Genomic DNA, 27518 nt, shown 5'->3' with positions numbered 1-27518 from the left:
AAAATGATACTGGAGTTTTAATAGATCTCATATTCTCAGGGTGTAACAGGATAAATCTGTAAGATCATAATTGCACGTATGTACGTGTGCACACATATACACATGCCATTCTCATTAAAACGGTCAAAAGTGAAGGATGATTCAGTAAACTGGTCTTGGGTTTTCTTGAATTTGGCTCATCATAGTGCAAACTCCAGTCTCTGTGGTTAAAATGTTCTTGTGCACCACCTCATTTGTTCAAGTGCGTTGGTTCATTGATGTCAATTTCCTCTTTTCCAGACAACTTTCAGAAATCCACTGACTGCTCTAGAGGCCCTGCTGCTTTTGTTTGTCATAGAGCAGAATCTCAACATGCATCAAAAGAGTCCTCTTAAACTCTCCAAGAACAAATCCTACCTCCACTCCTTCTGTGCACTCTTTCTGAAACCGTATCTCATTAATCCCTGCTTTATTAAATCTGAAAGTGGTGCTCCGAAAAACAGACTTCATTAAGACATCAGAGTGACAGCCTATTGCTCCGTCCTAATTTTCTTTCACTCCAACTCTGAGACACCTCACTGGGATTTGGGTTTTGCACCACCTGGGGTGGGGTCAGGGGCGGGGCCACCACCTTGGGCCAATCGAGTCAGGCTGCAGAGGAAAAGAGAAAGTGGCAGTAGCATTGCGCAAATTCATTCAATTATCTTTAACATTTTTATGAATAATTTATTTGTCGCTAAAGAGGCAAAATGTATACGTAAACTCACATGTCCTTAATGTTGTCAACGTGAGCTTGGACTTTTCCAACCCAGTTGTCCATTTTTTCCTTAGTGGAAAGTTAAAAGAGCTGTAAGCATCTACATCATACGTTCTCAGCTGTGAGGTTGTGACCCCTCTGGCAGCCCATAGAGTTGTTATTTAAAATAAAAAGAACAGTATTTTTGCACAGCATTGTCACGGTTTCTAGCTAGAAACACTGCAAGATACAATATTCATGCTACATGTTGCAGTGTATGCCCAGAATCTAAACAGCACATGGACAATATTTCAGTCTACAGCCTACTTTAACAGCACACACTCTGGCATCTGGTACAGAGTATACAGTGTCTTGCAAAAGTATTCATCCCCCTTGGTGTTTGTCCTGTTTTGTCGCATTACAAGCTGGAATTAAAATGGATTTTTGGAGGATTAGCACCATTTGATTTACACAACATGCCTACCACTTTAAAGGTGCAAATTGTTGTTTTATTGTGACACTAACAATAATTAAAATGAAAAAACAGAAATCTGGAGTGTGCATAGGTATTCACCCCCTTTCGTATGAAACCCCTAAATAAGAGCTGGTCCAACCAATTCACTTCATCTCATCTCATTATCTCTAGCCGCTTTATCCTTCTACAGGGTCGCAGGCAAGCTGGAGCCTATCCCAGCTGACTACGGGCGAAAGGCGGGGTACACCCTGGACAAGCCGCCAGGTCATCGCAGGGCTGACACATATAGTAGACACAGACAACCATTCACACTCACATTCACACCTACGGTCAATTTAGAGTCACCAGTTAACCTAACCTGCATGTCTTTGGACTGTGGGGGAAACCGGAGCACCCGGAGGAAACCCACGCGGACACGGGGAGAACATGCAAACTCCACACAGAAAGGCCCTCGCTCGAACCCAGGACCTTCTTGCTGTGAGGCGACAGCGCTAACCACTACACCACCGTGCCGCCCCAATTCACTTCATAAGTCACATAATTAGTTGACTAAGATCCACCTGTGTGCAATCAAAGTGTCACATGGTCTGTCACGTGATGTCTGTATAAATCAACCTGTTCTGGAAGGACCCTGACTCTGCAACATGACTAAGTAAGCAACATGAGAACCAAGGAGCCTCCAAACAGGTCAGAGACAAAGTTGTGAAGTATGGATCAGGGTTGGGTTATAAAAAATATCCCAAACTTTGAATATCCCAGGGAGCACCATTAAATCCATTATAGCAAAATGGAAAGAATATGGCAGCACTGCAAACCTGACAAGAGACGGCCACCCACCAAAACTCACAGACCGGGCAAGGAGGGCATTAATCAGAGATGCAACAAAGACACCAAAGATATCACTGAAGGAGCTGCAAAGATCCACAGTGAAGATGGGAGTATCTGTTTATAGGACCACTTTAAGCCATACACTCCACAGAGTGGGGCTTTATGGAAGAGTGGCCAGAAAAAAGTCACTGTTTAAGAAAACACATTTGGAGTTTGCCCAATGGCATGTGGCAGACTCCCCAAACACATGGAAGAAGATTCTCTGGTCAAATGAGACTAAAACTGATCTTTTTGGCCATCATGGGAAATGCCATGTGTGGCGCAAACCCAACATCCTGAGAACACCATCCCTACAGTGAAGCATGGTGGTGGCAGCATCACACTGTAGGGATGTTTTTCATCTGCAGGAACAGGAAAGCTGGCCAGGACTGAAGGAAAGATGGATGGCACTAAATACAGGGCAATTCTGGAAGAAAACCTGTTTGATTCGGCCAGAGGCTTGAGACTGGGATGATGGTTCACGTTCCAGCAGGACAATGACCCTAAACATACTGCTAAAGCTACACTGGAGTGGTTTAAAGGGAAACATTTAAATGTCTTGGAATGGTCTAATCAAAGCCCAGACCTCAATCCAATTGAGAATCTGTGGCATAACTTGAAGATTGCTGTACACCAACGCAGCCCATCTAACTTGAAGGAGTTGGAGCAGTTTTGCCTTGAAGAATGGGCAAAAATCCCAGTGGCTAGATGTGCTAAGCTAATAGAGACATACCCCAAGAGACTTGCAGCTGTAATTGTAGCAAAAGGTGGCTCTACAAAGTATTGACTTCGGGGAGGTGAATCCCTATGCACACTCCAGATTTCTGTTTTTTCATCTTAATTATTGTTATTGTCATAATAAAACAACAATTTTCACCTTTAAAGTTGTAAGCATGTTGTGTAAATCAAATGGTGCTAACCCTCCAAAAATCCATTTTAATTCCAGCTTGTAACGCGACAAAACAGGACAAACACCAAGGGGGATGAATACTTTTACAAGAGACTGTATAACAGAAAATCTCACTGGATTAACAAACTTTGTGATCATATACCAAACACCTAACATAGCATTTTTAGAACAAGGCAGGTTATTAAATGAGAAACAATACCTGGTGCCGGCTGTAGAAAAGGGGGACAGAGAAGACAGCAATCACCCCTGCGGAGAAAAAAACAAAACAGAAATTTCACTTCATCACTGGTGTCATAGCCTTTTTGTTTTTACATATCATTTGTTTCTATAAGGAAATAATCTCTCAAACACCATCTTGAATGTTTGAATATCTCTAAGAACAGAATATTCTGTTGGATGGTATAACTCAAGCATTTAATTCACAGTTTAATAAAAGAATCAGTGTTTAATTTGATTGAACTGTTCTTCAAATTTTCAGATTAAACCATTTCAGAAAGAGTAAATTAGGTGTTAAAGTACACTACCGTTCAAAAGTTTGGGGTCACTTTGAAATGTCCTTATTTTTGAAAGAAAAGCACTGTTCTTTTCAATGAAGATCACTTTAAACTAATCAGAAATCCACTCTACACATTGCTAATGTGGTAAATGACTATTCTAGCTGCAAATGTGTGGTTTTTGGTGCAATATCTCCATAGGTGTATAGAGGCCCATTTCCAGCAACTCTCACTCCAGTGTTCTAATGGTACAATGTGTTTGCTCATTGCCTCAGAAGGCTAATGGATGATTAGAAAACCCTTGTACAATCATGTTAGCACAGCTGAAAACAGTTGAGCTCTTTAGAGAAGCTATAAAACTGACCTTCCTTTGAGCAGATTGAGTTTCTGGAGCATCACATTTGTGGGGTCGATTAAATGCTCAAAATGGCCAGAAAAATGTCTTGACTATATTTTCTATTCATTTTACAACTTATGGTGGTAAATAAAAGTGTGACTTTTCATGGAAAACACAAAATTGTCTGGGTGACCCCAAACTTTTGAACGGTAGTGTAGGTGAAAACGTTTTTTGTTTATGAGAGCACAGAACGTGTTAAACTCCAAAACGTAATGATTTAGGCATGCCAAAGCTCCAATGCATAAGAAAAGAAGCCCATATTAAACATGTCCTGATTTACTGAGTGTATGTAAGGTAAGGGAAAATTACCTTTTTAATATTTTTTGTCGAACTATCAATTTAACCCTGATGTTGTTACTTTAAAGTATAAATGTAAAAATAAATATATTACTAGAGCTGAATATTAGAATACACATTTTTAAAAATAATTTAAAAAACTTTACACTTTTACATGCTGCCTTGATTTGATTTTGTTCTTGAGTTGCTCTAGAGTTATAAGATAAGCTGAGATAACATTTTATTAATCCCGAAGGAAATTCTTGTGCCAGAAATTGCTCCATAACAGTATAGTATACCTGAGAATATAACAATACAAGTTCAAAATAAACTGTACAGTGGTGCTTGAAAGTTTGTGAACCCTTTAGAATTTTCTGTATTTCTGCATAAATATGACCTAAAACAGCATCAGATTTTCACACAAGTCCTAAAAGTAGATAAAGAGAACCCAGTTAAACAAATGAGACAAAAATATTATACTTGGTCATTTATTTATTGAGGAAAATGATCCAATATTACATATCTGTGAGTGGCAAAAGTATGTGAACCTCAAAGATTAGCAGTTAATTTGAAGGTGAAATTAGAGTCAGGTGTTTTCAATCAGTGGGATAACAATCATGTGTGAGTGGGCACCCTGTTTTATTTCAAGAACAGGGATCTCACAAAGTCTGATCTTCACAACACATGTTTGTGGAAGTGTATCTTGGCACCAACAAAGGAGATTTCTGAGGACCTCAGAAAAAGCGTTGTTGATGCTCATCAGGCTGGAAAAGGTTACAGAACCATCTCTAAAAAGTTTGGACACAAACTCTTTACAAACTCACAAAGGCCCCCCAGGGTAACTTCGAAGCAACTGAAGGCCTCTCTCACATTGGCTAATGTTAATGTTCATGGGTCCACCATCAGGAGAACACTGAACAACAACGGTGTGCATGGCAGGGTTGCAAGGAGAAAGCCACTGCTCTCCAAAAAGAACATTGCTGCTCATCTGCAGTTTGCTAAAGATCACGTGGACAAGCCAGAAGGCTATTGGAAAAATGTGTTGTGGACGGATGAGACAGAAATAAAACTTTTTGGTTTAAATGAGAAGCATTATGCTTGAAGAAAGGAAAACACTGCATTCCAGCATAAGAACCTTATCCCATCTGTGAAACATGGTGGTGGTAGTATCATGGTTTGGGCCTGTTTTGCTGCATCTGGGCCAGGACGGCTTGCCATCATTGATGGAACAATGAATTCTGAATTATACCAGCGAATTCTAAAGGAAAATGTCAGGACATCTGTCCATGAACTGAATCTCAAGAGAAGGTGGGTCATGCAGCAAGACAGCGACCCTAAGCACACAAGTTGTTCTGCCAAAGAATGGTTAAAGAAGAATAAAGTGAATGTTTTGGAATGGCCAAGTCAAAGTCTTGACCTTAATCCAATCAAACTGTTGTGGAAGGACCTGAAGCGAGCAGTTCATGTGAAGAAACTCACCCACATCCCAGAGTTGAAGCTGTTCTGTACGGAGGAATGGGCTAAAATTCCTCCAAGCCGGTGTGCAGGACTGATCAACAGTTATCGGAAACGTTTAGTTGCAGTTATTGCTGCACAAGGGGGTCACACCAGATACTGAAAGCAAAGGTTCACATACTTTTGCCACTCACAGATATGTAATATTGGATCATTTTCCTCAATAAATAAATGACCAAGTATAATATTTGTCTCATTTGTTTAACTGGGTTCTCTTTATCTACTTTTAGGAGTTGTGTGAAAATCTGCTGATGTTTTAGGTCATATTTATGCAGAAATATAGAAAATTCTAAAGGGTTCACAAACTTTCAAGCACCACTGTACATGAAATAAGAACTGTACAAAAATAAAGCATAAAAAATAGTGCCCGATAGAAATACTGTAAAAACCAGTGCCTAGAAGGTTAGCATTCGAACAATAGAAATAAGGTAAGTTATGCAAGAGACTAACCTAAAAAACTTAAAGTACACTCCACAAAAAATAAAAATAAAAAAAGTACACTGAGAAGGAAAAAAAAAGCACGGGATAATAGAATGTAATGAAAAGTGGTATTCCTTGTGGTGAAAGTATATATGTGAGGAATCTTTCATTAGTATAATGAAAGAATCCATTGGGAAGCATAGAGGTGATATCATATCAACTCTACAGAATAAGTAGTAATTACTTTTTTAAAAAGAAAATATTGATGCAAATAGTCAAATAATTCTTGCAGTCTTAAAATATTTTTTGATATCAATAAAGAGAGAGAGAGAAAGAAAGAGATTTGGCCATACCGATAATGAGCAGAGTAAGGCCATTGCAAAGAGCTCCCAGATACGTCACCAGATACATCAGCAACAGGAACTGCAAATGGAGAAGGAATTCATGCAACGAACACACACAAAAGTTCAAAGTTAAACTCGACTGGCTCACGTTACTCTCCTGCTCTGACCAAACCTTGGTCTTTGGAGGGATTTGTGATGGAAAGCGATATCAAACACTGATGAGCCTGTCAATCAACAAGAGGAGTCTCCCTTAATATCAGTGTGTTTATAACAGTGCAACCAACTGAAACTAGAGACCCCTCCTAACCATCTACTTTCAGAGTGTCCCATGTCACATACCACACAGGTCAGAACAGGGGGTCCTGGGTTTCGGTGCTAAAAGTGTTCCCATGCCTCACTGAATGCACCACTGAGTACTGGACTTTTAGAGCCCTATTTTTCATGAGCACGATGAAAAATAATGCATGAGAACAGTTCTCATGAGTTATATTAGTATGCTTGGTTTACCTATTGATGGTAAAAAAAAAAAATAAAAGTATACATCCTGCAAAACAGGATTGTGAAAAAAGTATTTTTAATGAAATGAGACTTTAGGGGTGGGATTTTTATGGCTTCGTTTTACGTCAGAGAAGTAGCATTGGGTGATACGTACATGGAATGTGGTACAACAGTGGGTACAAAAATACAACTAAACAGGCAGTTTGAATGCTATGGAAATAAATCTGAGTACAAAAGAAAAAAAATAACTGCTCTACATTCAGCCAAACTAGTGATACTCCAGGGTTAACTAACAAATTATGCTTTTTTTGCACAAAATCCCACAGGTCCCAAATTAAAGAAGGTTATGCTACCTTCTTTCGCAAATGTTTTCCATTCACGGATCTCACCTTGAGAGAGTCAAACAGGTTCGCTACGAAGACCAGGTGCTTCAGTGTGTCTAGAGCAGCAAAGCACAGGAAGATAGCTTTCTGCATGTAGTGTTCAGCTTGGTCTCCAGACAGACCAATGTCCACATCCAGATAAGTCCTGTTGAATATAAATCCAAAACAGACTCATGTAACGCATCCACAGTTACAACGTACATCGTTATAGTCCCCCAAAAATGATAAGTGGCGAGACTCACTGGAAGGGGTGTACTCCATCTCTGAGCTGCAGAGCATGCAGCAGTTTGCAGTAGATGCGTACAGAAATGGTGAAGCACACGATGGCCAGCGAAAGAGTGGAGAGCACAGTGATGATACTGAGCTGGAAGAGAGACAGCAGGCCCACCACTAGGCCGGTGAACACCACGCCCGTCCGCTCAGTGTCCTTCCAGTAGATCAGATCCATTACTGAGGAGAGACAGGGACATGGAGACAGAGAAAAGGAACGTATAGTAGATTAATGTAGGAGGCCGTGGTAAGGCCCTCAACTATGGACAATAGGAATATTTCCAGCAGAAAATAATAATCCTGCTGATAAATTCAAAAATGCTGACCACTATGCAACTTCAGTGACTTTACGGTAACTGACATTTAATCTTTGACATGCATGATGTTATTTTTGGTTATTCATTGGACCTTTGTATTAAAGTATACCGACCAATTACTGGCCAGACATCACTTGGGTGGTGGACCACAGCAGTGACGCTGACATTCACTTCATTAGTGTCTCATCTCATCTCATCTCATTATCTCAAGCCGCTTTATCCTTCTACAGAGTCGCAGGCAAGCTGGAGCCTATCCCAGCTGACTACGGGCGAAAGGCGGGGTACACCCTGGACAAGTCGCCAGGTCATCACAGGGCTGACACATAGACACAGACAACCATTCACACTCACATTCACACCTACGGTCAATTTAGAGTCACCAGTTAACCTAACCTGCATGTCTTTGGATTGTGGGGGAAACCGGAGCACCTGGAGGAAACCCACGCGGACACGGGGAGAACATGCAAACTCCACACAGAAAGGCCCTCGCCGGCCCCGGGGCTCGAACCCAGGACCTTCTTGCTGTGAGGCGACAGCGCTAACCACTACACCACCGTGCCACCGTTCATTAGTGTCATTATAGTAATTATTATACATACAGGACACTTTTTCTATGCAATAAAAACATGCATTCTATTCCCTTCTAGCAAGTTTCATTCATCTGGTTTGATAGCATGCAATATTGTTAGCGTATCGCTTATCCTACATGTATTACACCACTCTACCCAATGGAGGATGAGCGTTGAATATGGTTTACGATATTACATGGTTGTCAAGACAACATGACGTCACACGTCGGAGATGTAAAACTCCCGCGCTAGTGAGCGACTGTGACAATTTGTAAACAAACATGGCCACCAGGTTTGGTTTGTTAAATATGGAAGATTTTGAGAGAATTTTGAAAGAGAAAGACGTGTTTAACACACGAAAGGAATGTAAAATGATAATAATAATAATAATAATAATAATATTGGCTGGCTTCTTTTTGTGGTATATTAGATATAGTCCATTCAGCTAGCATTACAGTGAACTCGGCTTCAACTCATTCAATATCATGCTAGCTGAATGGAATATATCTGATATACCACGAAAAAGCCAGCCAATATTATTTAAATGTTACACTGGTATATGAGATCCAGCAGCACAACATTGCCGGGGTTTTTAAAGACATGTTTAACCTTGTTTTACCTCGTGACCTTTATTAGAAACCAACCTTTATGGTCCACCTTTTAGACGGCCACTTTATCAGGACACAACTCAGGGAAATCTTCCTCTGGCTTTACATCAGTGTTATCAGGGTTTCTGACTCTAACAGAACTGTGAACTGTACATTTTTGGCAGGTAGACTATTCTGCATCTCAGTAGTGACACTATAGTGTTTAAAAGTCCCAGCAACACTGGTCCACTGCTCGCACCAGGGCACTAATATGCCATTATTAGGTTAGCGTCACAGAATTACATGAAAACCAGAATGTCCCTCCATCCAAGATGGTCGTCCCTCAATGGATAGGGTAGATGAGTGCTGACAAATTATGAAGCAGTCAACAACTGCATACGAACAAAATGATATACGCTGAGTGCGATTTGCTGGGGGGGATGGTGGGGATCATCCCCCCCTCTGGTTTTTATCTCTGCTGAAAAAAAATCCTCGGGGACAACCTCGTCAATAAAACAAACAAACCAAAAAAAAAGTTGACATGACAGGCATGTTGTGACACAGTTTTCTATGGTCTATATTGCACTCACTTTCAAAATGACCCGAAGTGGCAGCTTTGATGTTCACGAACGTCCCCAGCAAATAGATACATTGTAGATAATAACAATATCCAGAGTGTGAACGTGGATTTAGCGCCATGAATCACATCCTTACTGATGAGCGCAACAGAATGAATGTATCCACACTGACAGCCTTCTTTTCCTCGCTGTCAATGGGCCAGACGTGCGTTCCTTCCCTGCTGAGAAATTCGCAGAAATGTGGATTAAAGAAGGGCGAAACGCGGCGGATAGCGCACCGACGGGAAAGCAGAAAAGGCCACATGAACTGCGCCATCAGAGCAAACTGTTCATTTAGTATTCATGTATTTTAGTGATTTTCGAGTCACTGTCCATTTAATCCGGAAGGAGAGAAACATCACAGCAACGCGACAAGCAATGCGAACTTTGTTGTGTGTTAGTGTATTTAGTCAGAGAGATAGGAAGATGAATTTACTATCTCTGGTTTAGTGTTCGTTTTCATTTAGTGTTTGTGGCAGCGGGGGCGTGGTCAAGCATCGGTCTGTGACAGACGGACGGCAGGACAGAACTGATTTCACACAACTCGCTTTTATTCAGCTTTTCAGCTTCTATCTGCACTCTCACACACGCACACACATCAGTCGTCTAGTTGTGGCGAGAGCTCCCTCTGCTCTCGCTCCTTAAATAGGGCGCAGTCACTGGGAAGACACACAAACACAATAATTAACGACAGGTGTAGTGATTCTGCCACTTACCTTCCCTGACTCCGCCCTCCTGTCACAGACCAATGCTTGACCACGCCCCCGCTGCCACAGTGTTATTCATTTGATATCATCGGATGTTATTGAGCTGTTAGCCTATTGTTACCTTAGTTTTGTGACGTTTCATGATTAAAAAAAAAAAAAAACATCCCCCCTTCTGGTTTTTTGACAAATCGCACCCTGGATATACGTATAAGATATACACTACCGTTCAAAAGTTTGGGGTCACTTTGAAATGTCCTTATTTTTGAAAGAAAAGCACTGTTCTTTTCAATGAAGATCACTTTAAACTAATCAGAAATCCACTCTATACATTGCTAATGTGGTAAATGACTCTTCTAGCTGCAAATGTCTGGTTTTTGGTGCAATATCTCCATAGGTGTATCGAGGCCCATTTCCAGCAACTCTCACTCCAGTGTTCTAATGGTACAATGTGTTTGCTCATTGCCTCAGAAGGCTAATGGATGATTAGAAAACCCTTGTACAATCATGTTAGCACAGCTGAAAACAGTTGAGCTCTTTAGAGAAGCTATAAAACTGACCTTCCTTTGAGCAGATTGAGTTTCTGGAGCATTACATTTGTGGGGTCGATTAAATGCTCAAAATGGCCAGAAAAATGTCTTGACTAGATTTTCTATTCATTTTACAACTTATGGTGGTAAATAAAAGTGTGACTTTTCATGGAAAACACAAAATTGTCTGGGTGACCCCAAACTTTTGAACGGTAGTGTACATTTTATTTTATGGCACTTTTATACTTGGAAACGTATGTAAAAATTCTATTCACTAGCCTAATACCAATACGCTTTCCATACAGAAAAGGTGGTTAGCACTGTCACCTCACTACAAGAAGGTTCTGGGTTCAAACCTTGCAGCTGACTGGGAACTTTCTGTGTGGAGTTTGCATGTTCTTCCTGTGCCTGCGTGAGTTTCTTCCAGGTGCCCTAGTTTCCTCCCACAGTCTAAAGATAGGTGGATTAGGTCAACTGGCTATTATTAACTGCCTATTAGGTGTGAATGTGAGTGTGAATGATTGATTGTCTCTGTGATAGTCTGACAACCTGCCAAGGGTGTACCCTGTCTCTCACCCGAAGTCTGCTGGGATTGGCTCCAGCTTCCCCACATCCATGATGAAATGTATATATTTAGGCACTGCCTAAAAGCGGAGCTCCCAATGAGTGTAAAATGTGTTATTCAATAATCCCGCATTATTTTTTAATAAAGCAAATTAAAAATAAAACCCTGGATAAAAACCCATCTATCTTACGTAAATAAAGATACAAATTTCGTTGTCTGGTGGTCAAGTGTTTATGAGATACGTAGCCTTGTGTCACACAAGGCTGAGAGTTAGCCTTGGCTGACTCTCACGTGTGCGCGTGCGCTACGAACTGACTCACGTGTGCACTCCACTAATGACTCACACCGGCAGCGGATTAAGGTGCAGTCAGCGCACATATATAAGGATGTCTAAGATTGACTCACTTTGTGAAGTATCGAGTTATGTGTGACACATTACCGATCCTTGTTTTCTGATTGATCTCCTGGTTTCCTGATTCCTGTTCCTGGTCTTTTGTATTCCACTTTAGTCTGTGCCTTTGATAGTCTGTTTGTGCCTCGTTTGACCTATTGCCTGCTTCACCGTTTATGATTCCTGCCTGTCGTTTTGGACTTTGTGCCAGATTCCTATTTTCTTAAAACTCTTCTGCACTTACATCCGTCTCCACCATCCATCTCTGACACCTTGAACTTACGATTGGGTTCCCTGTGGTGGTACACATATGTTGCTCGTATGTACGGATGTCATATGGTCACAAAAGCCATCAAAAATCCGGTCAATGCATTACCATATTCTCTTAAGTATGGAGGTTCACTCCACTATAAGTAATATGGATGATGGATGGATGCAACTACTCTATGGCAGTATGAATTATCCATCCATCCATCCATCCATCCATCCATCATCTGTAGCCACGTATCCTGTCCTACAGGGTCACAGGCAAGCTGGAACCTATCCCAGCTGACTATGGGTGAGAGGCGGGGTACACCCTGGACAAGTCGCCAGGTCATCGCAAAGCTAACACAGAGACAAACAACCATTCACACTCACATTCACACCTACGGTCAATTTAGAGCCACCAGTTAACCTAACCTGCATGTCTTTGGACTGTGGGGGAAACCGGAGCACCCAGAGGAAACTCACGCAGACACGAGGAGAACATGCAAACTCCACACAGAAAGGCCCTCGCTGGCCACTGAGCTCGAACCCAGGACCTTCTTGCTGTGAGGCGACACTGCTAACCACTACACCACCGTGCTGCCCGGAAGTATGAATTATTTTAATAATAATGGAATAATGCCCCGAGTTTACAAGTAGGAACTCCAACTTTGAGTGGCATTCTATTGAGAATTTTCTAGTAAGAGGTAAAGAAAGTCTCGATGTCCAAATTGTCTGGAATGCATCATTAGTACCCAAAAGGCATGAGTAATAAAAAAAAAACTAAAAACCCATTCTGCTTATTTCCACCAACAATAGCTCAGCTGAACATGACTGAGTGAGCAGGGACACTGAAGACCGTCTTTAGGGTTCACCGGGGCTAAATATACAGGACTTGCATTCATACAGTGACATTTTCCCTGCACTGTAATCAAACTCCTCAGTTTAACTGACTCTTGGTTGGTAAGATATTATATTGCAGTGGTTATGATTAATTTATCTTTCAGATGGATTATTTTGGTGATATTTGGCATTCGAATTCTGAAGGAGGCATGCACAACACGTGAATGTTATTAATGGTTGTCGAACCACTTTTCCTTGTCTGGATGAATTACTGAGGCACAGCGAATAGATGACATGTAGATGACACCTGACTAATCTGTTGCGAATTACCTCAGTGGTAATGCCATTCGTGCCTGGCCTTCAGAGGGAGTGACGGCATGCAACAGCAGATTGAACATTTATAATTGGCTACTGTAAGACACTGAGTTGGCATACACCTACCCGGTGTCTAAACAGGTGTCCATGCAGACTAACTTCACACGGCTAACTTTAGTCAGCACACACTCACTTCAGTTTCTGCGTCTGCACATTAAAGCCGAGGCAGTGATCACTAAAAAGACGATTGGGGTTTACTCGTTAACATATGTTAAATATTAAAATGTCAAGAAGCTTTGCCATTGCAACACATATCTGGACTACAGTAAAATTATTTACTTCTTTAATGTATTAATTGCTATTTCTTTGAGCAGTTATGTTTGAGGATTTTTCCATTTTGGATTTGATACTTACTATCGCTATTTAAAATCAGTTTTTCATCTCATCTCATTATCTCTAGCCGCTTTATCCTGTTCTACAGGGTCGCAAGCAAGCTGGAGCCTATCCCAGCTGACTACGGGCGAAAGGCGGGGTACACCCTGGACAAGTCGCCAGGTCATCGCAGGGCTGACACATAGACACAGACAACCATTCACACTCACATTCACACCTACGATCAATTTAGAGTCACCAGTTAACCTAACCTGCATGTCTTTGGACTGTGGGGGAAACCGGAGCACCCGGAGGAAACCCACGCGGACACGGGGAGAACATGCAAACTCCGCACAGAAAGGCCCTCGCCGGCCACGGGGCTCGAACCCGGACCTTCTTGCTGTGAGGCGACAGCGCTAACCACTACACCGCCCTATTATTATTATAATAATACATACACGTTCCTTTCGGGTGTTCGGCGCATCTTTTCTCTTTCAAAATTCTCTCAAAATCTTCCATATTAAATGAAACAAACCTGGTGGCCATGTTTGTTTACAAATTATCACAGTCACATGCTAGTGCGGAAGTATTACGTCTCTGACGTGTGACATCATGTTGTCTTGACAGCCATGCAATATCGTAAACCATATTCAACGCTCATTCTCCACTGGGTAGAGTGACGTAATACATGCAGGATAAGTGATATGCTAACAATATTGCATGCTATCAAACCAAATGAATGAAACCCGCTAGAAGGGAATAGAATACATGTTTATATTCCATCGAAAACGTGTCCTGTATGTCTAATAATTATTTTTATAGATGTTACATAATAGGGCGGTGTAGTGGTTAGCGCTGTCGCCTCACAGCAAGAAGGTCCTGGGTTCGAGCCCCATGGCTGGCGAGGGCCTTTCTATGCGGAGTTTGCATGTTGTCCGCGTGGGTTTCCTCCGGGTGCTCCGGTTTCCCCCACAGTCCAAAGACATACAGGTTAGGTTAACTGGTGACTCTAAATTGACTGTAGGTGTGAATGGTTGTCTGTGTCCAACAATATCAAAACTACACGTTTTTGCACCTGATCGGAAATAGCTCTGGATAACTGCTACAGATTTTTTTCCCTTAGTTTCCCCAAAGCATTTGGGGAATTAACTGGCTGATCAGGCAACTGCCTTACAGAAACTGGGCCGTGCTTCGGTAAAATACACTTTAGTGTTCATGCTCCATTCACATTGCCAAGGATTTAAAGGAGAACTGAAGACAAATTTTTTATCAAAATTCTATTTATCTCATTTTATTAAATATAGGAATGCATTTTTGATAGCTATTTTGTCACTGCTATAGCAAGTCATGAGTGTTTGAAATATGCTATGTGATATATCAGTCCATATGTCAAAGCAACGGCCGTAAACGAGATTCGCTGAAACCTGTGCGAGACGTTGTAGAACGGAAGTAAAACGTACAGCGGAAATCAAAGTGACCAACATCTACCAACGTTGTCAAAAGACGCGCGCCCTCTTCCGAATGCTGATGTAATCAAGGCTTGTTTTGCTTGTTTTGATAGCAATCAGGAAAGTTTGTAAAAAGTAGGCAGTAATCGTCATTTAAACTCGTTTTTGTGCAATATTTCATTGGGAAAACACTTTTCAAAATGGTGGCACTGACACCTAGCTGACACTTGACGTTTCGAAGTCTCGCACAAGTCTCGTGAAGATTGCGCGGATAAGCGACGCCTGCCGTGGACCGAACGAACTAAATTCAACATGGCTAAAACCGAATAGGCCGATAAGTATAATATTTAATTGCAATTAGTAGCCAATATGAGTCACGATATAAGGTTACTAAAACCGAAAACGTAATTGAGTAATACGTTAATTACGAAATAAAGCAAGTTTAAAAATGACTTCAGTTCTCCTTTAATCCCAAAGGTCTGAATTTTGATGTTCATTCTCAAACATGTGCAGGCAGTGTTCCAGCAGTGCTTCGAAAAAGCATTTTGTATGTTTGGTCTCAGTAGGTTCACCTGTATAAATTTAGGTTAAATCAAAACATAGACCAGTTAAAGCATGCGTAAAGGAGATAAAGCAGCAGAGAAAATCAGCGCTGTGCTGAAGATGTTAGTCACAGTAGGACCATGTAACAGGCTCATGCTTTTATTTATATCCCATTGTGTATTTCTATATTCATGGATTAATGAAATGTCAACCCTTAATCCTTTTAAACACGCCCATCAAGTCCACATGCACACATACACTAATGAGAGATCCTTCACTCTCTTGAATGCTTTGATATTTGGATTACTTCATAACAGTATTACAGCTCTCACACTTCTCTCATCTTCTCACACTTCTCTCATCTTCTCACACTTCTCTCATCTTCTCCAACCAACAACACTGAGTCAGAAGTAAGGAAAAAAAAAAAAAACCACAAGACAAACCCATCTGCAAATCCTGCGTTCCCACAAGAGACCAAATTCCCAAAGTTCCCAAAGCAAATGCAGTCAGTAGAGAACTGAAACTAGATCAGTGTACAGTCCAGATCGAGACTTACAGGTCCTTCTTGGCTTTTTTTCTCAGCAGTAAAATACAATAGGCACTCAACTCTACTTTTTTGTGTACATTCAGGATTCCTCACCTTTGCTGGCCATTTCGTGGGTTGCCGGAGGGTGAGGCCTCTCTTGCCTGTCTCTGTTTCCCTGCTCTGCTCACACCAATAGAGCTTTTTTGGCTTGCACTCTGCTAAAGACAGCCCCCCAACCCACTGGCTAAAAATAGCATAGCTGCATCATGGCCATCCCTAACCAAGAAGACAGAGACGGTTGTAAGTGTACACAAGAGGGGGACATAGAAGCACACTCACAGATACCGATACACAGCACGCACAACTGACAGTGAGACATGCCAGATACAGGCAAGAACATTTCACTACTTACTACTACCTCACCTCTGCCTCTATACAGCCTCCATGTTGGATCTGGCGTGTACGGTACATACTGTATGTACACACTCCATCTCTCATTACGTTGTGCGTAAGTGTAAACACTCAAGCAAGCAGCAGGACCCTACCATTAGACCACCATCCCAGCAATCTCTAGGGACTGTTGCCATGGAGACCAAATGAAGCTTTGCCGGCTCAAGCATATTCACTTCTCACTAGTGTTAGGGATCCTGATGGGAAACCGCCCTCTCTCTTCTGTTCAGCATGCTGATTTTATGGGTTTGGTGCAGGCTTGTTAACAAAGTGCAAAGACTTGCAGCTATGCTGAGATTTCAATTCAGCCGTATAAGAGCTAGAGCCAACAGCCAACAATGATTATTTGATTAAACAAGTGCAATCAACTGTAGACTCTGCTTGGCTACAAGGAAAACCTGCAGCCACGCCAGTGTTTTGCAGTATGTTTATAACATTTGATAACCTATGCTATAGAATATATCTGATGAAATAATGTTAAACTTGCTTATAAGAAATCAGGTCCAACTGAGTAACAGTGATGTACTATAAAGATACAGTAAAATTAGTCAAATGGTGATAATAAAACATCCATCCATCCATCATCCGTAACCGCTTATCCTGTGCAGGGTCGCAGGCAAGCTGGAGCCTATCCCAGCTGACTATGGGCGAAAGGCGGGGTACACCCTGGACAAGTCGCCAAATCATCACAGGGCTGACACATAGACACAGACAACCATTCACACTCACATTCACACCTACGGTCAATTTAGAGTCACCAGTTAACCTAACCTGCATGTCTCTGGACTGTGGGGGAAACCGGAGCACCCGGAGGAAACCCACGCGGACACGGGGAGAACATGCAAACTCCACACAGAAAGGCCCCCATCAGCCACTGGGCTCGAACCCTGGACCTTCTTGCTGTGAGGCGACAGTGCGAACCACTACACCACCATGCCGCCAATAATAAAACAATAATGAGATATTTTGTTAAACAGCAATACATTTCTTCATTAAGAGACATAGACTTGAATGAACTGTATCAACAGAGTAACTAAAACATTTCATATTCAAAATAAAGCCTTATAGGGGGAGTCATCTTTTTTAGAGAAAGATTTCTGACTGTTGCTGTTCAAACTCAAAAGGCAAAAAAAAAAAATACACACCTCCCTTCATTGCTCCTTCAGAAGCTCCGCCTACCAAATTCATGGATACGCATTGCCAAGGCAACAACACTAACAACTGGCCTAGCTGACCAAAAGTGAAATATTTCAGAATACAGCAGGCTTGTAGTACTCGAGTCCGACTTGTGCCCTAATTTGAAGGATTCGTGACTTGACTTAGACTTGAGCACTGATGACTCGGACTTGGACTCGGACTTGTGCATTAACTGCATTCGGACTCGTAAACTGGAGATGAGGACTTGGATTTTTTTCTTTACTTTTGGTACATGCCAAAAATTTGGCATAAGATATTTATATCGACATTCATTTTTATACTAATTTTATGCAAGAGAATGCACATTCACCTGTTCATACGTCATTCAGGAACAAACTAACGTTAATGGCGCTAAAATGCCTGGAGAGAAGTCCCTAGGATTGTCTACTTTGCTTATACAGACTTCTCGTGCAGTGGGAAAAAATGCACTGCTATGTGTTCCATATGTAGAAGAACTATTGAGGAGACGATGGGGACAACCTCGAACTTCAATCGTCATTTGGTAAGACTCCACCCAGAGGAGGAAGTGACACGCTATGTTCATTGCCCTGTTGATAGCGGGGCTTGCTTGCGGACTGATGAACTAGCTAGTGTTAACCCTCTCTCATGTTATTTGCCCTGTTGATAGTGGGTGGGGCTTGCTGAGTAATGAATAAGCTTTTAATCTGTAGCCTATTAACTAAAATGGGGCACTCAAGCAGTAACGTTAGTCCAGCACAGTAGCAGAGATGGTTTCACATAAAGGCAGCAACAGCCACCATCAAATGGTGCGGATGGAGGTGGGGTTTACATTAGACCGTATCAGTGGATCATCAGATTAACGTTTTTAAAACGATTAGCGTGCACACAGCAACACCAATACACGATTCGCGTGCACACAGCAACACCAATACACGGATACGCTCGGCTCCGCAGGCATCCTGCGCTCCAAATCACTCCGCCCTGAACAGCGAGTGCCCTCTGGAGGGTGCGCACTCCGGCCCTGCGCAGCTCACAGAGCGCACGAGTGAAGCGCACGAGCAGTGATTCGGGACTGAGCCGCTGTGTGTGTGATCCCAGCGCATATCACTTACCACTTGCAAGTGGAAGGATGGCAAGCCTAAAGACAATCATAACTACACAATGGGCAGTATTTGCATCAGTATTTGCAGTATTTTCATACTTTTATACTCTTTAATGAAAGGTGATACAAGGCGGAAGTCCGCGCCGTTTTTCAGCAGTCGCGTCACATGACCAACGCCAGCGAATCAGGAAGGTGGATGTCACAGTGACGTTGTCCAATGACGACGCCAGCTAGAGCTCAGCACAGCGTATCCGCGTATTCTCAATGTTTACACAGCACCGGACCAGACACGATCTGGATTGAATACGTGGACGCTGGCGGATTCCCGTTTCCAGGCGTTTTAATGTAAACGGACAGTGCATCCGCGAAGAAAACGAGACAGATACGGTCTAATGTAAACTTGGCCTCAGACTCGACTCGGATCAATAGTGGACTCGACTCGAAATTTTCTTTAATGACTTGGACTTGACTCAGACTTGAACACTGGGGACTTGAAACTGGACTCAGACTTGAGGTTTAGTGACTCGACTACAACACTGGAAAACAGTGAATGCTTCTTTCTCATAGCTGAAGCAAAACAAACATTATAACTGTCATTAATTTAGTTGATTCATCACATAGTTCGTGACAGGGGAGGAGTACAATTGATTTGGCATAGATTTTTTACACCAGATGCCCTTCCTGACACAACCCTCCCCAATCTATCCAGGCTTGGGACTGGCACAAAGTATGTACTGGTTCGTGCAACCCCAGTCGCTGGGTATTTTTACCTAAGCTACATGTCTTTGAACTGTGGGAGGAAATCAAAGCACCCAGAGGAAACCAACACAGACATGGGCAGAACATGCAAACTCCAGACAGAAAGGACCCCATCGGCCATGAGATTCAAACCTGGAACCTTCTTGCTTTGAAGCAACAGTGCTAACCACTACACCACCAAGCAAATGAATCAAATGAACGGCATGCAAGCACACAAACACATCATCCAAACCACAAGGAAGTGAAAACTAGCGAAAATTAATTGTTTACTAATGTAAACAATTGCACTGATTTAAGAAAGGACCATAGATTTGTAGCTAAGCTAACAAGGAAAGTAATGTTATCTAACACAGCATTTTGAATCATGCATCAATCCACATAAATCACACTGTGTGAGCAAACTTGTGTTTTTAGGTCTGTGTGGCTGTAAAACCCTTCAGAAATGTTGTACAAATAAATACCATGATCAAGTCAAGGGGCGGGCGGCACGGTGGTGTAGTGGTTAGCACTGTCGCCTCACAGCAAGAAGGTCCGGGTTCGAGCCCCGTGGCCGGCAAGGGCCTTTCTGTGTGGAGTTTGCATGTTCTCCCCGTGTCCGCGTGGGTTTCCTCCGGGTGCTCCGGTTTCCCCCACAGTCCAAAGACATGCAGGTTAGGTTAACTGGTGACTCTAAATTGACTGTAGGTGTGAATGGTTATGTGTCTATGGCTACGTTTACATTAGACCGTATCTGTCTCGTTTTCTTCGCGGATGCACTGTCCGTTTACATTAAACCACCTGGAAACGCCGGGAAACGGGAATCCGCCAGCGTCCACGTATTCAATCCAGATCGTATCTGGTCCGGTGCTGTGTAAACATTGAGATACGTGAATACGCTGTGCTGAGCTCTAGCTGGCGTCCTCATTGGACAACGTCACTGTGACATCCACCTTCCTGATTCGCTGGCGTTGGTCATGTGACGCAACTGCTGAAAAACGGCCCGGACTTCCGCCTTGTATCACCTTTCATTAAAGAGTATAAAAGTATGAAAATACTGCAAATACTGATGCAAATACTGCCCATTGTGTAGTTATGATTGTCTTTAGGCTTGCCATCCTTCCACTTGCAAGTGGTAAGTGATATGCGCTGGGATCACACACACAGCGGCTCAGTCCCAAAAACACTGCTAGTGTGCTTCACTCGCGCGCTCTGTGAGCTGCGCAGGGCCGGAGTGCGCACCCTCCAGAGGGCACTCGCTGTTCAGGGCGGAGTGATTTGGAGTGCAGGATGCCTGCGGAGCCGAGCGTATCCGTGTATTGGTGTTGTTGTGTGCACGCGAATCGTGTATTGGTGTTGCTGTGTGCACACTAATCGTTTTAAAAACGTTAATCTGATGATCCGCTGATACGGTCTAATGTAAACATGGGCTATGTGTCAGCCCTGTGATGACCTGGCGACTTGTCCAGGGTGTACCCCGCCTTTCACCCGTAGTCAGCTGGGATAGGCTCCAGCTTGCCTGCGACCCTGTAGAACAGGATAAAGCGGCTAGAGATAATGAGATGAGATCAAGTCAAGGGGCTTTATTGTCATTTTAACCATATAGACCTGGTACAGTACACAGTGAAATGAAACAACATTTCTCCATGACCATGGTGCAACATAAAAGAACTGCCTGAGACTGCACAGAGCTAAATAAGAGTAAACAGACCTATACAAGACAAGTGCACATGTTCAAACCTCGCTAGACAGTACAATAATTACTAAATCTGAGCAACGGTAAAAGTAAAAAAACAACAAACAACTAGTACACTGTATTAGAGTGTGAATGATTAGCAGGAACTAGAAACTCGCACGGAGATCTTGCACTATGCTTCTCTGTCACAATCACAGGTATCGTCAATATTTTTATAACCATAACACTCTGGAAGCAACAAATTTGTTGCTACAATTACATACTGAAACTTTAAAACTAAAATGTAAAGTTTTTATTTTTCCTATTTTTCATGTTACAGTGGTGCTTGAAAGTTTGTGAACCCTTTAGAATTTTCTATATTTCTGCATAAATATGACCTAAAACATCATCAGATTTTCACACAAGCCCTAAAAGTAGATAAAGAGAACCCAGTTAAAAAAATGAGACAAAAATATTATACTTGGTCATTTATTTACTGAGGAAAATGATCCAATATTACATATCTGTGAGTGGCAAAAGTATGTGAACCTCTAGGATTAGCAGTTAATTTGAAGGTGAAATTAGAGTCAGGTGTTTTCAATCAATGGGATGACAATCATGTGTGAGTGGGCACCCTGTTTTATTTAAAGAACAGGGATCTATCAAAGTCTGATCTTCACAACATATGTTTGTGGAAGTGTATCATGGCACGAACAAAGGAGATTTCTGAGGACCTCAGAAAAAGCGTTGTTGATGCTCATCAGGCTGGAAAAGGTTACAAAACCATCTCGAAAGAGTTTGGACTCCACCAATCCACAGTCAGACAGATTGTGTACAAATGGAGGAAATTCAAGACCATTGTTACCCTCCCCAGGAGTGGTCGACCAACAAAGATCACTCCAAGAGCAAGGTGTATAGTAGTCGGGGAGGTCACAAAGGACCCCAGGGTAACTTCTAAGCAACTGAAGGCCTCTCTCACATTGGCTAATGTTAATGTTCATGAGTCCACCATCAGGAGAACACTGAACAACAATGGTGTGCATGGCAGGGTTGCAAGGAGAAAGCCACTGCTCTCCAAAAAGAACATTGCTGCTTGTTTGCAGTTTGCTTAAGATCGCATGGACAAGCCAGAAGGCTATTGGAAAAATGGTTTGTGGATGGATGAGACCGAAATAGAACGTTTTGGTTTGAATGAGAAGCATTATGCTTGAAGAAAGGAAAACACTGCATTCCAGCATAAGAACCTTATCCCATCTGTGAAACATGGTGGTGGTAGTATCATGGTTTGGGCCTGTTTTGCTGCATCTGGGCCAGGACGGCTTGCCATTATTGATGGAACAATGAATTCTGAATTATACCAGCGAATTCTAAAGGAAAATGTCAGGACATCTGTCCATGAACTGAATCTCAACAGAAGGTGGGTCATGCAGCAAGACAACGACCCTAAGCACACAAGTCGTTCTACCAAAGAATGGTTAAAGAAGAATAAAGTTAATGTTTTGGAATGGCCAAGTCAAAGTCCTGACCTTAATCCAATCGAAATGTTGTGGAAGGACCTGAAGCGAGCAGTTCATGTGAGGAAACCCACCAACATCCCAGAGTTGAAGCTGTTCTGTACGGAGGAATGGGCTAAGATTCCTTCAAGCCGGTGTGCAGGACTGATCAACAGTTACCGGAAACGTTTAGTTGCAGTTATTGCTGCACAAGTGGGTCACACCAGATACTGAAAGCAAAGGTTCATATACTTTTGCCACTCACAGATATGTAATATTGGATTATTTTCCTCAATAAATAAATGACCAAGTATAATATTTTTGTCTCATTTGTTTAACTCGATTCTCTTTATCTACTTTTAGGACTTGTGTGAAAATCTGATGATGTTTTAGGTCATATTTATGCAGAAATATAGAAAATTCTAAAGGGTTCACAAACTTTCAAGCACCACTGTACATATATTTTCTAGATAGATTTGTACTCTGTTGTTTTTCAGGTTATTCAGTGCAACACTCCTTTTTGCTAGCAGTTTGTTAACAAACGTACATATTATGATACGTATCATGTATCATAGAAATATCTTTGTGTTATATTTTTTGTCATATAATCGACCCCAACAATAGACAAAGTCTGCAGTCCATTCTGTGGTGATCAGTGCTCTGAGCTATTTCCTCTGACACTAAGCCATCTGGCGATAACTGTCATGCGTCGATGTAGCAGTCAAATTTAGTACGCTGTGTGTTTAAGTGTCACACACAGGCTACTCTACTGTATTAACACAATCATATGTGATCATACGTTCGGTAAATGTTTTGTTGCGTACATCTACACGATCTTGCTGTAGGATATGTCAGGGATTCCTAATACTTCTACTGTAGCCTTCATTAAAAGTGATAGAAATCAGTTTTCCTTTGTATTTTTGCCATACAAGTTTCTGTTATCAATTGAAGCGAATGTAATGTAGTAAAGAATATTGGGAGAAAAGTCTCCATTGGGAAGAGTCCTTCAATTTCAGAAAGGCGCTTTAAAGTAAACGTTTCTGACCCTATAAATGGCTGCCTAACCCTAAACCTCAAAGTGCCCTGTGTATGCTCCATCACTTCAGAATGGACCACACTGATCGACCACTAACGTTTCATCTATATGTTTAGTCTTACCTGCAATCTGGATGTGTATCGTCAGCCCCTCTGATAGGTTAAGCGAGGAGAAAAACTGTTCCCTGGTTGGCTCTTCCTGAGTGTTTTGAATGATGGGATTTTGTGATGTTTGTGATGCTTCTTCCCCAGTCTGCGATGTGGCTGTGGATTCTGTGTCAACATATGGCTCTGATGCATGAAGCTGTTGAACTGTGGAGTTAACAAAAGATAAGCTATCACTACTTGGATGGAAATATTTTAATGCAGCTACAACAAGTATTATCGTATCTAAATAAGCAACAACATGAAACTGAGTTTATTTCTCACACACACAGTAATATAGAACATATAGAACTGATGGTCACAGGAAATTATTTTACATCAAGTTATTTTCAGTAGCAAAAATAACTGAATTAGCAGAGTGGCTTGACTACAGTGAGATAAGATGATCCTCAACACTAGATCCTGATCAGTGCACTTAGGGCTTGGACCTGTTGTGGCGCTGTCAGCACTTAAAGATAGTAAAGCTCATTTTAACCCAGAAATTATGCAATAAGGAATATAGGTTAGTGCAATAAGTGTCACTTTTTAAGTAGCTGAATGCAGCAATCAAGAGCAGATGAAATACAATCTAATAATTTTATACCATTTGCTGTTAGCACAATGCTCCTTAAAAGGTAGAAAATACCTTTTGACTCACCAACTTGGCTAAAACCAAAAGTGTTGCGGAAATGTCTTCCATTTTAATTTCTGCTCCTTTCTACTTCATTATGGGTAGAATTAAGTTGTAGCTCATTATATACACACGGTATTTCTTGAATCTCCACTTGGTAAATACTTATTAACTGACAGGTGTTTAGTAGCACAAAGATTTCAGCATTTAAAACCATGTTGACAGAGGCTTTAATCCATAATTTACTGTATATCATATACTACAGTATATGGCCAAAAATACGTGGACACTTCACACTCATACATACCCAAACTGTTGCCACAAAGGTGGAATCACAAAATTACACAGAATGTCTTTGTATGCTGTAGCCTTACAGTTTCCCTTCATTGCAACTGGGAACTTGGATGAACCTGAACACTGACTGTGCCCCAGGTATTCTAGCCCAACATCAGCAGACAACCTCACTAAAGCGCTTCTGGCTGAATGGGCACTAATTCCTACAGCCATGTTCCACTAATCCCTTCCAACAAGCCCAGAAAAGTGGAGTTTATTATGACAGCAAAAGGGGGAACCAAATCTGGAAGTGGATGTTCAACAAACACATATGGGGGTGTCATTGGTCAGGTGTACACATACTTTTGACCATATAGTGTTACTGAGCTTAACAATGTCTGACTAAGTCATAGCAAGCAACATAAGTAATATACAATTTGATAAAATATTGATACCCACTGTTTTAAATAGTACATTAATAGTATCATTGCTTCAATACAATCATCAATTTTTGGCTGTCATCAGGTTTGTTGAGTAAGTGTGTAAGTCAGTGAGTCAGATGAGGTCATAGTTTTATGCTGTAGGGTTTGTGAATCATATCGGACCACCAGTCAGAAAGTATCAGGCAGCTTAAGCACACACACACACACACACACACACTTGTATAATATAAACATTAAGAAATAAAACATATACCACATTTTTAACAGTTGAATTAATATCTATCTATCTATCTATCTATCTATCTATCTATCTATCTATCTATCAGTTATTCCACAAAATTGAGTCATACATGAGCTGATAGCCGATGCAGCACATAGCACCGGGACGCCTATAAGCCATGTACGACGAGGTTGAGTGGAATAACTGTTTTATTCTATCCACATTCACTGGATTTTGAGAAACCGAGCAGTTTTATTTCTATTTTTTGCAAATTCGATAAAAAAAAACTTTATACAAAACGTCCGGCAAAGTCATTTCCGCTTAGAATGTAAACAAACTGGCAAAATGACAGTAGCAATTTGTGAAAGATGCTATAATAATAATTCTTGGAAAATAAAAAAGATATGTTCTTGCCATCAAATACTTTTATTCCATATTTTGTTGCTTTTTTGCATTTTGGGGGTTTTCTTCTTCTTCTTGAAGATTATTTTTGGCGGTTGGCAAACCAACTTAAAGGTGCATTACTGCCACTCACTGGGTTGGAGTGTGGAACAGGCAATATATTGGGGGGGGGAATGACAAAAAACTATATTCTTTTAGCTATTTCTGTTTTGTTTTTTTAAAAATACTTGATCACAATTTTTCAGGTTTTGTTTTTGGGTAGTTTTTATTTTGTCCTTGGTTGGTTCAGCAACATGCGCCACCATTTTGTTTTTCTCTACTCATGGTATATGAACTCATATCCTAATAGTAGAGTAGCCAATCAGAGTGCGCGATTGCTTATATCCAGTGAATGGATAGATTAAATATACCTAAAGTCTGGCATACTAAATTATTACCAACTCATCATGGTCTTTGTCTATTGCGTGAGATGTGAGGTGTGATCTTGTACCTTCATAACTATCCGTAATGTAGCACGTCTCTTGTAATGCGATCTCCTCCATTTCTCCCTGCAACTCTTCATCAGGAATGTACTCTCTTCCCTGACTGGATAACTCTAGAGTCCGATTGTTGCTCTCTACTGGTTCAGGAAGTTGATTTTCCACAACCTGCTGCTCTTCCTCTCCACTCATAAAGACAAGGGGGTCCCACTCGACAGCGGGGGAGTCTGGAGGTAAAAAGGTTTCCACAGTGTCCATACGGCGTATCGAGCTTTGTCTTCCTCTCCCTCCGGTTCTCCGTCGGCTTGAGTCTCTACGGCCAGAGCTCTCGCCCTCAGAGAAGGCAATGTATGAGAATGTGAGCTCGAAGGAGCTCTGACGGGGAGTCCCCCACATGGAGGAACTGCTGAGGTCATCCTCAGGGCCTTCTTCATCCTCAGACCACTCTCGTGCTGTTAGGAGCTCTGGGAAATCTGACTCTTCATTACCACCTAGGGCAAAAAGGGAGCAGTAATAGCAGTGCTGGTGTAGGAGTAGCAGCACAGAAGGCACGGACATAATGGGAAAAAGTCACTGTGAAAATTAATAATCTGCTTTGTAAACAATCCTAAACACTGCAATGATTTAATATCGTTATGATGTCAAGGACTAAAGTTCAAAGCAGATATGTTCAAAATGTGTTTTCAATAAACAGAACAGGAAAGACGCACTACAGTCATAGCACCAGAAATAAAAATAAAAAAAAATGTAAAAGAATTAAAACTGAAATATTACAGTTCCTGAAGAAGAAAACAAGCACTGGTCCATAAATATAATTTCATGCATCTACAGTCAGCTACTTTAAAGCGTGATTGATAAGTGTGTGGGTATTTTCATTTAGCAGCATTAGCTAAGCTAGTCAGCTACCTTAACACAGCATTTAACAAATACTGCCAGGTAATTAGTTAGCTTAGCTAATGTTATCTCTCCAGCAAGTACTACGTCGGATAATTTTAGCCTACTGATTAAAACCAAGCAGTTCAAACTGTAGTATTTTGCATAAATGAGAAACTATCAGACAACGACATGTCTTTAGCCAGCAGGCATTTTATTGAACTGTCTCCAAGGCAACACACAGGCACACAATCAATCCCAGGTACGA

At 41.6% G+C, this 27518-nt stretch overlaps 1 protein-coding gene across 1 annotated transcript; it reads right to left on the bottom strand.

Moving 5' to 3' along the window:
- rtn2a (reticulon 2a) lies at window positions 1-27058 on the bottom strand. The gene is made up of 8 exons (XM_060944202.1): window positions 26389-27058; window positions 23909-24097; window positions 7537-7744; window positions 7301-7439; window positions 6423-6492; window positions 3167-3213; window positions 747-805; window positions 1-630 (listed from the first exon to the last, which is right to left on the bottom strand). The coding sequence occupies exons 1-8, from the start codon at window positions 26933-26935 to the stop codon at window positions 555-557; spliced, it is 1335 nt and encodes a 444-aa protein (XP_060800185.1). The 5' UTR covers window positions 26936-27058; the 3' UTR covers window positions 1-554.
- Between the last annotated feature and the right edge of the window lie 460 nt (window positions 27059-27518).

Source organism: Neoarius graeffei, chromosome 17 (assembly GCF_027579695.1).
Source record: "Neoarius graeffei isolate fNeoGra1 chromosome 17, fNeoGra1.pri, whole genome shotgun sequence".
In the NCBI taxonomy this organism is placed as follows: domain Eukaryota; kingdom Metazoa; phylum Chordata; class Actinopteri; order Siluriformes; family Ariidae; genus Neoarius; species Neoarius graeffei.
This window is presented reverse-complemented; position numbering and strand designations above follow the sequence as displayed.

Excerpts from the sequence above, each read along its gene's own strand:
- rtn2a (XM_060944202.1), bottom strand. The coding sequence starts at position 26,935 with ATGTCCGTGCCTTCTGTGCTGCTACTCCTACACCAGCACTGCTATTAC. Across the intron at positions 6,493-7,300 it reads ACCTGTTTGACTCTCTCAAG|TTCCTGTTGCTGATGTATCT; the intron begins GTGAGATCCGTG and ends CTCCATTTGCAG. Across the intron at positions 3,214-6,422 it reads CCTTACTCTGCTCATTATCG|GGGTGATTGCTGTCTTCTCT; the intron begins GTATGGCCAAAT and ends TTTTCTCCGCAG.